The sequence below is a fragment of the Schistocerca americana genome, chromosome 2 (assembly GCF_021461395.2).
Source record: "Schistocerca americana isolate TAMUIC-IGC-003095 chromosome 2, iqSchAmer2.1, whole genome shotgun sequence".
Lineage (NCBI taxonomy): Eukaryota > Metazoa > Arthropoda > Insecta > Orthoptera > Acrididae > Schistocerca > Schistocerca americana.
The window spans coordinates 72,249,094-72,263,573 of record NC_060120.1 but is presented as its reverse complement, the minus strand read 5'-3'; the positions used below and the strand labels follow the sequence as shown (position 1 = coordinate 72,263,573).

Below are 14,480 nucleotides of genomic sequence, written 5' to 3'. Positions count from 1 at the left end.
GCTCAGAGATCCTTTTATGCACGATTATCATGCGCAGTCACTGACGTTTTGCTGTCCAGCGCCATCTGTCGGACATTTTGTGAACTTTGTTTTTTTTTGTTGTTCTAAAAGAACACCACGTCATTCCAAGCATGCGTGTAAATTTTTACCTCTCTATCTACATTATTCCGTGGTTTATTAAGTTTTCAAATTTATACTGACTTTTTGATCACCGGGTACTTTCCATACCGCGTCAAGTTCTCGCAACGCGATCAGGTGGCATTAAATCGGGCGGTGGGCAGTGGACATTATGAAACTTCCTCGCAGATTAAAACTGAGTGCTAGACCGAGACACGAACTCGATTCCCTTGCCTTTGATGCTAATTTCTGCCAGTACCTCGTCCCCTACCTCTCGAACTTCACAGAAGTTCTGATAAAAACCTTGTGCGATTAGCACTCCTGGAAGAAAGGATATTGCGGAGACGTGGCATAGTCACAGTCTGGAAGATATTTCCAGAACTAAATTTTCACTGTGCAGCTGAGTGTGCGCTGATATAACATTTCCTCTTCCGCAGGAGAGCGTCTGTGAAATTTGGAAGATAATAGATGAGATAGTGGCAGAAATAAACCTGTGAGGATGGGTCGTGAGTCAAGCGTGACTAGCTCAGGTGGCAGAGCACTTGCCTGCGGAAGGAAAAGGACCTGAATTCGAATCTGGGTGCGGCACACCGTTTCAATTCCGCCGGGAAGTGTCACAGTAGCGCGCACTCCGCTGCAGAGTGAAAATTTCATTCTTGTAGTCATTATGTTCGACTCAGTAGGGTAAGGAAAAACCTTGACAACGAATGAGGGGCGATCGAAGGATTTCCGTTAGAAGGCCATACAGTCCAGAATGGGTACGTCAATGAGGGAAAATAATCGCCAGCATTGAGGCAAGCATCTTACATACGTACCAGGTTCAATACGCCCGTTTGGTGAAACTGTGAGTGTGGTATCGATAGTTCCGATGCCACAGCCTAGGTTGGCACTACGAGAGCAGAAGATCTTCGCCGACCACAGCGCCCTCTAGTCGACGCTGTGCAGTTCTACGAGCGCCGCTCCACTTTCGCCCAGTTTACGAAGAGCAGACGGCAGAGAACCATCGCTTTAGCTTAGCTTGCTATTGAGGCTTTCTTATCTGGACTTTGGCTGCACACCTACGTGCTCATTTGTACAAAGATACATATTCAGTTGTAGTTGTATATGCACCAGTAAAAAACCTCTTTTACTTTACCTGCCATACCGACGTGCTTTACCTCACCTGCCCCTACTCGCTTCCTTTCATTCGGCCTCTTTGTCAGATTTCAGGAGCAGACCCAAGCGCCGCCTTCTAGGCGGGATACAAAAGTGAGTCCTGCTGCGTGAATAAGTAGGTAGCCGCTTGCTGAACGTCGACAGGAATCTTCGAACCTTCAAGGTCTTCTTTAAGGGACCAAAGTGTCTAAAATCTCATGGATACCATGTGGAGAGATAAGTACAATAGGGCGGTTGCTGTATTGACTCCCGCTTCAGTTGGCGTAATTCCTGTCTTACATTTGCGATACTTTCTGATTTGTTCCACACCTACTAGAATTCCCATTTTTGTGCCTCTGGAACGAAAACTGAATCTAATCTAATGAAGCAGCAGCGTCCCTTGTAGCAATTTTCCAGGTTTCTGACAGACGTGCTGCCCCATACACATTCCTTATTCTCCGATGAATGTCTGCCGGTGTTTGTCTCTCGGCAGCAAAGAAAAGGAAAACAGCACGCTGGGTTTGTTTGGACCAACTGCTAATAACATCGCAATGTTCACGATTCCACATTTACTGCATGCAGATCGAAAAGACACGAACACAAAACTAATCTCTTGCCTACATGTCGCTGCTTATATTCCTGCATCTGAGTCCCGCTAGGTTCCTGCGAAGCCCTCAAACGGAAACTCCGTAGTCGCCTCTATACCAAACACTCTAAATGACACATTTTTCAAAATAATTTTCGGTGCAACTGTCAAGCATTTTGATTGGACGATTGTCTTAGCGCGCTCTATTGTAAGGTGCGCAACAGTAATAGGAAGGAGACCGCAGAGAGGCTTTAAAGTATGCGGATGCGTTGTCAGTGGCCGCAGATGTAAAAGTAGTTATTGTTGTAAATGATGCGTTTGAACATACCCAGAGTGGTGTGACGTTTATTTGCTCGCCATTACGTCGTCTCTGAAATTCTGAAGTGGCAGATGTAAGGTTTTCCGGACTTATGAAGCTGAGAAGTGGCTGCCACTGGAATAATGTCTCTAAAAACCATCATGTTGGTCGACGTTTAAATCTTTGTCAGAGACGTGAAGAAGCTTTGTGAGATTATTGGTGGCCACTCTTTCGATCACGCAACCACGTCGACGCAAGACTTTCAATATATTTAGCACTCTCATAGCTTTAACGGGTGGTACTCATAATATTGCAATTGTGAATCTGAATATAAGCTCATCCGACAAACGTTAGTCACCCCAGTGCACAACCCCTTCTAGATGGCGTAGCTGTAGAGTCACGTGCTCAAGCGCACACGCACTACCTCTTTGAGAGCAAAAGGCAGTAGCGATTGGTGAGACATTTATGTTTTAAGCCGACATTGTAATGAAACATGTAGAGAGGGCTAAGCAAACTTATGATCCCCGACATCCACTGCATGATCATCAGGCTGTAGTCCGTCGACTGAAGTCGAGAAAGAGCTGCATCGCCAGGACTCAACCAGTAGAGGTAACAACAGAGTCTAGCCACATCACCAGGTGGAAGAGCAAGATACCACCTGATATCCCTGTAAAGGAAGAGCTAGCTCCAGGAAATGACTTGCCCTACCCTATTTGGAGATCGCTCAATCGTCTTAGGGTGGGCGTTCCTCTTTGCAAGACTAACATGAGGAAATGGGTCTTTCTTCCAGCTGATGAAGATACATCCTGCGAGTGCAGAACAACACAAGATCCGACCCACCGGCTAATTTGTCCTCAACTTGAACAACCCTGCACAACACAGCACCTGATCGAGGGAAACAACAAGGCCATCGGAGTTGCTACCTTCTGGAAATGCTGCCCGGACACGGAAATGTATGACTAAAACATAGGCAAATGTAAGGAACTTGAGATACTGGCACGAAAAACCAATCGTGTTTGGCTCTGCCCATGGCCATACTGTGTGTGAAGTTGCTGGATTTCTTGGTGTTTCACAGTGGACTGTTCCACGTGTCTACAATCAGTGGTGTAACACACGTCAGAATTGTGGTTGGGGAAAAGTCCTTGCTGAGAGAGACCGGAGACACTTTCAGCAGCCTGTGAATCAAAATTGTTTCCAAACTCAATAGGAACTGCTACATGCAGTGAATGAAGGTCCACATCAAACCATAAGCGAGAGAACATTGTGGTGTGAACAGCATGATGTAATGAACATTTGGAATCGGTCACCTCACAAGACGCAAATCCTTACACGGGCACATACCAAAGACAACAACAGCAAAGTTCATGGAGCTGGAAGAAAATGTGATTGGTTTTATAAACACTCCCCCACTCTATTATTTATCGACTGCCTGCAAAATCACCTGACTTGAAGCTGTAACATTTCCGGCTTATGGTTACCACCCCTGCATTATGTATTACTAGATCAATACTCTTATAGCTCCAGTTATAATTAAATTCAATTACTTTTCGATAACAGGAAAAAGGCTTTTAGGAGAATAATAGCAATACCAAACAATAGTGGTTACAATACCCTTTGTACCATAAACAATCAAAATCAGATTCAGGAAATTAATATATGGAAAATGTTTAGATAAAAGAATAACACATTTCGTTCCTATCATCTGTAAGTGGTAGGAATTAAATCTCGAGTCTGATTAACAAAATATAGATAATTGATCGTTTAGCATTGTTAGAATGCTTATTTCTGCAATTTCAATATTAATGTGATTTTTATGTGTTTGGAAAGTGTCTTAAACTTGTTCTAGCAAAGCAGGGAATATTATAGAGTGTTTGATAATGTTGTTAAACTATTTCATATCATAAATTATGTTTTGCATTATTATAACCGGTAGTACATTGTAAGAAGAGTGTAAATACTCGGCCTCGAGTATTGTTAGGGCAGATGAGTGTTGGACCCACTAGAGGACAGATTTGTGCGTATAGTTGAGATATGTTCTTGGTGCATGATTCAGGTTTGGATTTACGATAGAGCAACTCGTGTGTTGGACATTGTCTAAAGCAGTGTATTAGGACAGTGCAGTGACGGATTATTACAGAGTGTTAAACAGTTTGATTTAATATCGCAAAAGCAGAATAATATGTGACTTTACATTCGTACTTTGTTGAATATTAATATTGAAAAATGCAGTGGACCTCACACATGCACTTCTATCAAATTCCTCCATCTGTACTATTTAATATCGCCAGTGTAGTGTGTGCTGCCATCGGTTAGTTGTAGTAGTAACAATGAGGCTTATTACATCGAAGATTGATCCTGAACTCATAAGATACACGTTTTGAAGTAAATAAGTCTATGTACTTACTTTACTTCAGTTGTGGCCTACATCATTGTAGTAAAGTCCATTATGGTATCCTGTATTCATTGAACAAGCATATTTTAGCTCATGTATGCAGTCGTCGGGGGACACCGAAGGCCAGGTATTTACGGGTATTTAAACCCTTTTTCACTACTCACGAACCGGTGGGACGTTACAAACCCCATAAAATATCTGTGGGACGTAATGGAACAGCGAACAAAACGCCGATATCAGCATCCCCGCAATTCGATGAACAGACTAAATAAATGCTCAAAGAGTGGCTTAACCTGGATGCGACGTACCTGCAAAGCCTTCTGGACACAGTTCCTAACCGAATCCAGACGATTATCAGGTCCATGGGCGGAAATACTTATTAGTAAATTATATCTGTTGTGATTTGTCTAGGCTGTCACAAATTTTTTGCCTGGGGAGTTTAGCTTGCATATTACAGCTCTATCTTAACATTTATTTGACTTCTTTTAACGTGCAGGCCATCTCTACCGTTAATCCTGTCATTCATTCCAAATAATAATTTGTGTTAAAATTGTGATCTCAAGGATCGTATTTGCGATTTCTGAAACTTCAGTATTACACAGTATGAAGTTCACTTATCAGTTCATTAAAACTGTTTAAAAACCAAAGATCTTTGCATTGGTCGTCCTTGTTTTTCCATTTTCTGACACAAATTTTGTTGAATGGAAGTTCATAATATAATAAATAAATTTTAATGATTGCTTACGAAAAAGTTTTAAAGTTGGATGGTTAAACGTGGCATTAGAAACAACGCTGCTTGCTTCCATATTGAGTTTTTAATTATAAAACACACTAACAGAATGGATTATTAAATAACAATAAATTTCGTAATGAATACACTAACTCCTTCTGACCTTGGTGTACGTAAGTACCTAGTCATAATATTTATTTTAGAGGGTTTAATTAGGTAAGTCACAAACAACTATTTTCCTGTGCCTGCAAAGAAAAACTGTTGGAATAGAAGATATAATCAGATATAATCACGGTGTCAAAACATATAATCACGGTGTCAAAACCATATCGAAGGTAGGCAATATTAAGTATAAGGTAGTGTTTTTGTAATAGAGGGTGAAATATATGATCGAGTACGTACCGCATTACTTCGGAATCAGTAATCGATCGCATTTTTTGCCTGACAACAATCCAGTTAGAGCACCCATGTATGAAATTAGAAAACAGTGATCTTAACATCGTTATTTGGCAAAGTAATACCAGTGCAAATACTCCACTGAATGGTAGGGTAAAGTTTTTATTCCTAAAGATTGTTGCGAAAGAAAGACTTACCATTTGTTTCACAGCCAAGGTTGCGCGCCACGACCCAGCAGACCGTATTTGCAGCGTCCGATTATGCGCGTAGCGGACGGAGACGCAGAACAATGCACTTCATAGCTCAGTAAAATTGTTCAAATGGCTCTAAGCACCATGGGACTTAACATCTGATGTCACCAGTCCCCTAGAACTTAGACCTACTTAAACCTAACGAAACTAAGGACATCACACACATCCATGCCCGAGGTAGGATTCGAACCTGCGACCATAGCAGCAGCGCGGTTCCGGACTGAAGCGCCTAAAACCGCTCGGTCACAGCGGCCGGCCGTAGCTCAGTATATAAGCTTTGGCAGCACTTAGGGTAGTTGAGTGACATTAATAAATGGAACAAACCACAATAAGACCATTTAGTCGCAAAGTCTTAGTGATATCTGTGACTGATATGTAAAAAAATTGATGGGATTGTGCGCAATTTGTCACCGCATAACAGTACAAATTGAAACATCATAAAATCGTGAGGGTCCGATCACAGGTGACGCAGTGAAAGGTGGGTAGATAACATTAGTAAATAGGAAACAGTAGCAAGAATGTGTATTGTTGAAGATTGCGATAAATAATGAGTTTAAACGAGACATACATTCATCAGTGGATGTCAGATGGCTGATGATGTAACTGATGATTACCGTTTTGATAAAAACATTCATTGATATTTTCAACAGGCAATAGACATCACCGAACGATTTTGTGGCAAATAGGCATTAATTTTAATGACGATTGCTGATAAGTTCCATGAATGTATGATACAGTAGAGTGAACTTTCTAGACACAACAAGTAAGCCACTAGAGCTCCAATGACCCGAGTGCGTAAAACCAAGTGCATGCATTAACACGATTTATGAAGTCTGTATGTAATACATGAGCCACACCTAAACATCTATTGAGCCATTCTGGTATCCTTATGCTACACACATATACACACACACACACACACGCATACACACACACACAAACACAAACACACAGGCTATCTCTTCCGACATTTGTTAAGTGCACCTAATATTCGTAGAATCTACTATATTTGTGATTGTGCTCTCATTCGGCAGCCAGATGAGAAGTGGCTGTACACCAGCAGATAAAAACTGACCACACGAGCCACCATTAAGTTGATTATTAAGTTGTTCTCAGATATACACTCAGACGACAAAACTCATGGGATAGCACATTGCACGTATACAGATGGCGGTAGTATCGTGTACACAAGGAATAAAAGACCAGTGCATTAGCGAAGCTGTCGTCTTCACTCAGGTCACTCATGCGAACAACTTTCCTACGTGATTACGGTCGCACGACGGAAATTAACAGATTTTTAACGCTGAATGGAAGTTGGACCCAGACACATGAGACGCTTCATTTCGGTCATCGTTAGGCAATTCAGTATTGCGAGATCCACAGTGTCTAGAGTGTGCCGACAGTACCAAATTTGAGGTGTTACTTTTCGCCACGGACAATGCAGTGGCCGAGAGCCTTCGATTAACGACCGGGAGCGTTTGCGTAGAGCAGTCAGTACCAACAGACAAGTAACACAGCGTGAAATAACCACAGAAATGAATGTGGGACGTGCGACGAACGTATCCGTTAAGACAGAGCGGTGAAATATGGCGTTCTGGGCTGTGGGAGCAGATGACCGACGCGAGTGCCTTCGCTAACAGCACGACATCGCCTGCAGCACCTGTCCTGGGGTCGTGACCGTATCGGTTGGACCCTAGATGATGGGAAAACCGTGATTTGGTCAGATGAGGTCCGATTTCATTCGGTTAGAGCTGTTGGTAGGGTTCGGGTGTGGCGCAGACCCGGCGAAGCGATGAATCTATGTTGTCAACAAACACTGTGCAAGCTGGTGCTGGCTCCATAATGGCGTGAGCTGTGAAAAATGGAATGATCGTGTTGTTGTTGTGGTCTTCAGTCCTGAGACTGGTTTGATGCAGCTCTCCATGCTACTCTATCCTGTGCAAGCTTCTTCATCTCCCAGTACCTACATCCTTCTGAATCTGCTTAGTGTATTCATCTCTTGGTCTCCTTCTATGATTTTTACCCTCCACGCTACCCTCCAATACTAAATTGGTGATCCCTTCATGCCTCAGAATATGTCCTATCAACCAATCCCTTCTTATAGTCAAGTTGTGCCACAAATTTCTCTTCTCCCAAATTCTAGACAGTACCTCCTCATTAGTTATGTGATCTACCCATATAATCTTCAGTATTCTTCTGTAGCACCATATTTCGAAAGCTTCCATTCTCTTCTTGTCCAAACTATTTATCGTCCATGTTTCACTTCCATACATGGCTACACTCCATACAAATACTTTGAGAAACGACTTCCTGGCACTTAAATCTATACTCTACGTTAACAAATTTCTCTTCTTCAGAAACGCTTCCCTTGCCATTGTCAGTCTACATTTTATATCCTCTCTACTTCGAACATCACCAGTTATTTTTCTACAGAAATAGCAAAACTCATCTACTACTTTAAGTGTTTCATTTCCTAATCTAATTCCCTCAGCATCACCCGACTTAATTCGACTACATTCCATTATCCTCGTTTTGCTTTTGTTGATGTTCATCTTATATCCTCCTTTCAAGACACTATCCATTCCGTTCAACTGCTCTTCCAAGTCCTTTGCTGGCTCTGACAGAATTACAACGTCATCGGCAAACCTCAAAGTTTTTATTTCTTCTCCATGGATTTTAATACCTACTCAGAATTTTTCTTTTGTTTCCTTTACTGCTTGCTCAATATACAGTTTGAATAACATTGGGGAGAGGCTACAACCCTGTCTCTTCCTTCCCAACCACTGCTTCCCTTTCACGTCCCTCGACTCTTCTAACTGCCATCTGGGTTCTGTACAAATTATAAATAGCCTTTCGTTCCTTATATTTTACCCCTGCCACATTCAGAATTTGAGCGAGCGTATTCCAGTCAATGTTGTCAAAAGCTTTCTCTAAGTCTACAAATGCTAGAAACGTAGGTTTGCCTTTCCTTAATCTAGCTACTAAGATAAGCCGTAGGGTCAGTGTTGCCTCAAGCGTTCCGATATTTCTACGGAATCCAGACTGAATTTCCCCGAGGTCGGCTTGTATTAATTTTCCCATTCGCATTAGTATTTTGCAGCCCGGACTTATTAAACTGATAGTTCGGTAATTTTCACATCTGTCAGCACCTGCTTTCTTTGGGATTGGAATTATTATATTCTTCTTGAAGTCTGTGGGTATTTCGCCTGTCTCATACATCTTGCTCACCAGATGGTAGAGTTTTGTCAGGACTGGCTCTCCCAAGGCCGTCAGTAGTTCTAATGGAATGTTGTCTACTCCCGGGGCCTTGTTTCGACTCAGTTCTTTCAGTGCTCTGTCAAACTCTTCCCATTTCATCTTCATCTACATCCCCTTCCATTTCCATAATATTGTCCTCAAGTACATCGCCCTTGTAGAGACCCTCTATATACTCCTTCCAACTTCCTGCATTCCCTTCTTTGCTTAGAACTGGGTTTCCATTTGAGCTCTTGATATTCATACAAGTGGTTCTCTTTTCTCCAAAGGTCTCTCTAATTTTCCTGTAGGCAGTATCTATCTTATCCCTAGTGAGATAAGCCTCTACATCCTTAAATTTGTCCTCTAGCCATCTCTGCTCAGCCATTTTGCACTTCCTATGGTATTCGGGGTTCGGCCGCCGTATTGCCAGTTGACCCACCTTCGGCGACTTGTGTGTCACTGGTGATGAAAATGATGTAGGAGACACAACACCCAGTCCTCTGCCAGGAATCGTACCCGGGCCCCCTTGCGTGGTAGGCGGTAACGCTATAACTGCGCTACGGAGGCGGACGGTGCGAGTTGTGTTTAGATGGAATGGACTGAGTGCTCTGGTCCACCTGAAGCGATAATTTAGTGAAAAAAACTACGTTCAGCTACTTGGAGACCGTTTGCAGCCAAACAACGATAGGATTTTTATTCATGATAGTGCGCCATGTCGCTGGGCCACATTGTTTGCGACTGGTTTGAACAACGTTCTGGATAATTCGAACTAATGATCTGGCCACCCATATCGCCTGACACGTATTGCATCGAAAATTCATGAGATATAATCTAAAGCTCGGTTCGTGCACAAAATCCTGCATAGTTACAACGGCTATAAAGGCAGCATGGCCCAATATTTCTTCGGGGGTCTTCCAACGACATGTTGATCACATGCTATGTCAAGTTGCTGCATTACGCCGGACAAAAGGTGGTCCGACACGATATTGGCAGGTATCACATGACTTTGGGCACCTCAGTGTACTACACAGGATGTCCCAAAAAGAATGACCCGATTTTAACTTGTAATAATATTGAGACAAATGTCACTAGTTAACTGAAACAGCGCTAGATGTAATCGGCATAGTCTAGAGTTTCAGAAAAATCCGCTAGATGTCGCTACGAGCGCTGACCTGGAGCGTGCAGCCAGTCTCGCGCAATATGGCGTCCGCGCAACGGAAGACGTATTGTGTTATTGAATTTAGTCGTACTCAATCAGTGATCGCAATTCAGTGGGCGTTTCATATTCGATTTCGTGCTTAACGTTCCTCCCTTACCCCGTGACACTGATGAACTAAAAACCAGAATATCAGCTGCTGTAGCTTCAGTGACAGAGGACACCTTACGCTCAGTTTGCGGTGGGTTCGGCTATTGGCTTGATGTCTTCCGTGCAGCCAACAGAGGACATATTGAACATATGTAATGGATTTTTATAAACTTCTGTCTTTTGTGAGTAATTTAGCATGCAATTTGTTGGTGTTATACCATTCTTCCTAATAAATAATTCTATTTAAAATCGGTTCATTCTTTTTGGGACACCCTGTATTACTCGCCTCAACTTACTTATAAATTTGGGCAACAGATCCGTTTAAATCTCTGACAGGCTTCTGAACACTTGTGGCTCACATGTTTAATTGTGCCCTTTTTATGTCTGAAACTAAAATTAGTGATATTGTTTAGGATTTGCTACAGACGCGTGTAGCGTGTCTCATAAATTAGCAACAGAAACAGTGACGACGCAGCCCATTTGGCTGTCCATTCCGTGTAGAGAAGCGTGCGAGATGTTGCGTGGAATCTTACCCAGTAGATGTCCGATGTGAAGAGGCCGTTTGCTTCAGACACCGTCTGCAGAGCGTCACTGACGGCTGCATCAGCCATTTTCTCGAAAGCCTAGAACGACAAATCAGAGCAATTTTGGAAAGAGGCTTACAGCATAGCTGAAGTTAGGATCTTCAGTTGACTTACAGGTAATTTTTCAAAAATGGTTCAAATGGCTCTGAACACTATGCGATTTAACATCTGAGGTCATCAGTCCCCTAGAACGTAGAACTACTTAAACCTAACTAACCTAAGGACATCACACACATCCATACCCGAGGAAGCATTCGAACCTGCGACCGTAGCGGTCGCGAGGTTCCAGACGGAAGCGCCTAAAACCGCTCGGCCACTGCGGCCGGCCTAGTAAATTTTAATGTTGTTTATTCCTAGTGATGTGTGGTGACGGTACCCTGTTGTATGTACATGCCTACCTTTGTGTAATAAGTCAGTCTGGTATCACGAGACTACACATACGTTGCAAATTATTTCTGCTTTGCAGAAGGTGATTTTTATATGTCAAGAAAGCCGACGAAAATCATCCTAAATATTTATTTTAGTTTTAAATAGATCTGTTGCCATAAGGCCGCAAAGTATATTATTCCGAAATTTCGCTCTTTTGGTCTCAACGTAATTCAGCAGTTGTGATATAAATAACTGTGCTACAGTGGTCATTGCCGAATCTTTACGGTGGCTAATTGAGTTAAAATTTCACTGTAAAATCTGAGCAGGATAAACCGTCCATACAGTCAAGAGCACCCATACGATAGTTTGCAGTGAGGGTGGGCGCCAAACGGGGGCGTAGGGGGTGGGTGGGAAATGAAGTATTTTTTAATATTTTGGAAGACGAATGGCAACTTGTAAGTAACCATCAAAAAGTTCCATTCCGATCCTGTTAAAACCTGAGTAATACAGTCCTTTAAATCATTCCCTTGAAATTTTGTCCTTTCCCAGAGACCTATGTGGGGCCGCCCCCCACCCCTCGCTTATGGACGCCATTGATTAAAGTCACCGTCGAACGTAGCTTGTTGGTAGTACTGAACCTCAGAGGCTTTTGTGGTGTGCAGGTGACAAAGCTGTTGGTTATCGCTGTAGTTGGTTCGAGCGAACGTACTATGTTTGCCGTGTAAATTTGTACTCGTCGACAGCTTGACGCTAACCACTGACATACGGGCTTGTTAGAATGCTCCACTAATGGGTACCTACTTCAAAATGCCCTTGTTTTTCTAATGACTGACCACCCAGATGATTCCGAATTCCCCATATTGGCAAACTCTTGGTATAGAAGTCTCCACTGAACCCCGGATGACTAATCACGTGTGATGCTTACATCAATAAAATCAGTGTGTAGTTACGTTCTTTATCGTATGCAAAGATATGAAGAAATTAAAGTGCAGTACAATGAAGTGGCTGCATCCAGTTACTACAACGCCATTCAAGGTCTTTTCGTTGATAGATATACACATATTTTCAGGCTGTCACCGCCTTCACATTTCACATAAAAAATATTTCAGGTTGAAGCACGTATTTATACGCCTCTTCCATCCACGTATTAACTGTTCGTCAAGACTTTGCACGAATGATGGATTCGGAGTGTACAGTCAGTGAACTAACATGTGAACTGCTTACGAAGCTAATCAACGGTTTTTATTTCATAACAATGTACAATAAAACTGGAAAGACGATAAGGATGTAACGGTCCACAGATGACGAGTCACCAGAGCCGAAGTATAAGTTCAGAGCGTAAATGGATGGCGACGAAAATCGACCATGTCGCTACTGAAAGGAACCAACGTGGCATTCGTCTTGAGAGATTTAGGGAAACCATGGAAGACAGAAATATGTTTAACTCAACGGGGATTTGAACCCTGCCCAAAAGCAATGCAAAAAGTCTTAAACCTGCTGAGGATCGAATACAGTGAGTAAATATTCTCAAGTAAGGTAACTGCGAGAAAACCATGGGTAACAGAAGGAATCACACAAGAGTTCAGGGAATGTAAGGCTACAACAGTCTAAATGACTTAGGAATGAAGTCAGTGGTACGTGAGGAAAACTAATGTGAAATGACTGCCGGAATCATCTGAAAAAGGAGCGTCAGCGTTAAAGAGATCAGATGATATTACTACATTTGAGGCAGGCGAGATAGTGGATAGATGATTCTCACTATGTGGGAAAATAAGTGTCATCTTACATGGTAGAAGCAGAAATGGACATCATTTTGGAAGATACACAGGTTAGAGTATTAGAATGTGACGGAGCTCCGGAAGTCTTGTGAGGAAACAAGACACAAAAAGTAGACAGCATTTCTTGAGAATTTCTAAAATTATCGAGGCAACCACATGATTATTCGAGCTAGTGTGTAGAATCTATGCGATTGGGGGACTATTCTTGGACTTTCGGGAGGATATCACCCACACAGTCCCGAAAACTGCAAGAGCGGGTGAGTGAGAGACATATTGTACAATTAGCTTAACAGCTCATACATACAAATTGCTGACAGGAGTAATATACGGAACAACGTAAAACAAAACAGACGATTTGTTAGACGTCGATTGGTTTTCCTTCAGCAAAGGAAAAGTCAGTTGACAATGGAGGCAAGACTTAAGAAAAGTCAAGTCGTCTTCACCTGTTTTGTTGAAGTAGAAAAAACCGTTTAACTACGTGAGATGGTGCTTGGTGTTTGAAAATCTCAGAAAAATATGTGTAAGCTGTAGTGAAGGACAGATAATGAATGTACTGTGTAAGTATCAAGAAGAAAGAATGAGAATGGAAAGAACGAGAGACGTGTTGTGTATTTACAATGCTGGTCGACTCTCGTCTTGAAACAACGAAAAGTCTAGCAGCAACGGGTTGCACTTTTTCGGCGTTGGCTCTGTGCAGCTCAGCGCGGACAGGAAGCTAGGACACACCATCATTCGCTAGATAACAGGAGGGATGCTAATGACCATGCCATCGACGGAGAGGTGGCTTGCAGCGGATATGCCTCCTACTGGAGACGATATACACTGCTGTGCACAATTTAAGGATTAAATCAACTTTCGCATGATGTATCGCCCCTAAGTAACATAGCACGACAAAGCTTGCACCATATATACACTACTGGCTATTAAAATTGCCACACCAAGAAGAAATGCAGATGATAAACGGTTATACATTGGACAAAGATATTATACTAGAATTGACATGTGATTGCATTTTGGCTGGAACCGCACGACCGCTACGGTCTCTGGTTCGAATCCTGCCTCGGGCATGGATCTGTGTGATGACCCTAGATTAGTTAGGTTTAAGTAGTTCTAAGTTCTAGGGGACTGATGACCTCAGAAGTTAAGTCCCATAGTGCTCAGAGCCATTTGAGCCATTTGATTAAATTTTCACGCAATTTGGGTGCATAGATCCTGAGAAATCAGCACCCAGAACAACCACCTCTGGCCGTAATAACGCCCTTGATACGCCTGGGCATTGAGGCATACATAGTGAGGCAGCAT

At 42.5% G+C, this 14,480-nt stretch overlaps 1 protein-coding gene across 1 annotated transcript in view; it reads right to left on the bottom strand.

Moving 5' to 3' along the window:
- LOC124593786 (serpin B6-like) overlaps window positions 1-14,480 on the bottom strand; it is an 83,501-nt gene that overhangs the window by 60,794 nt on the left and 8,227 nt on the right. The window contains exon 2 of the mRNA XM_047132134.1: window positions 10,981-11,070. Within this exon, the coding sequence (XP_046988090.1) occupies window positions 10,981-11,058 (78 nt within the window). The 5' untranslated portion in view covers window positions 11,059-11,070. The remainder of the gene's footprint in view (window positions 1-10,980; window positions 11,071-14,480) is intronic.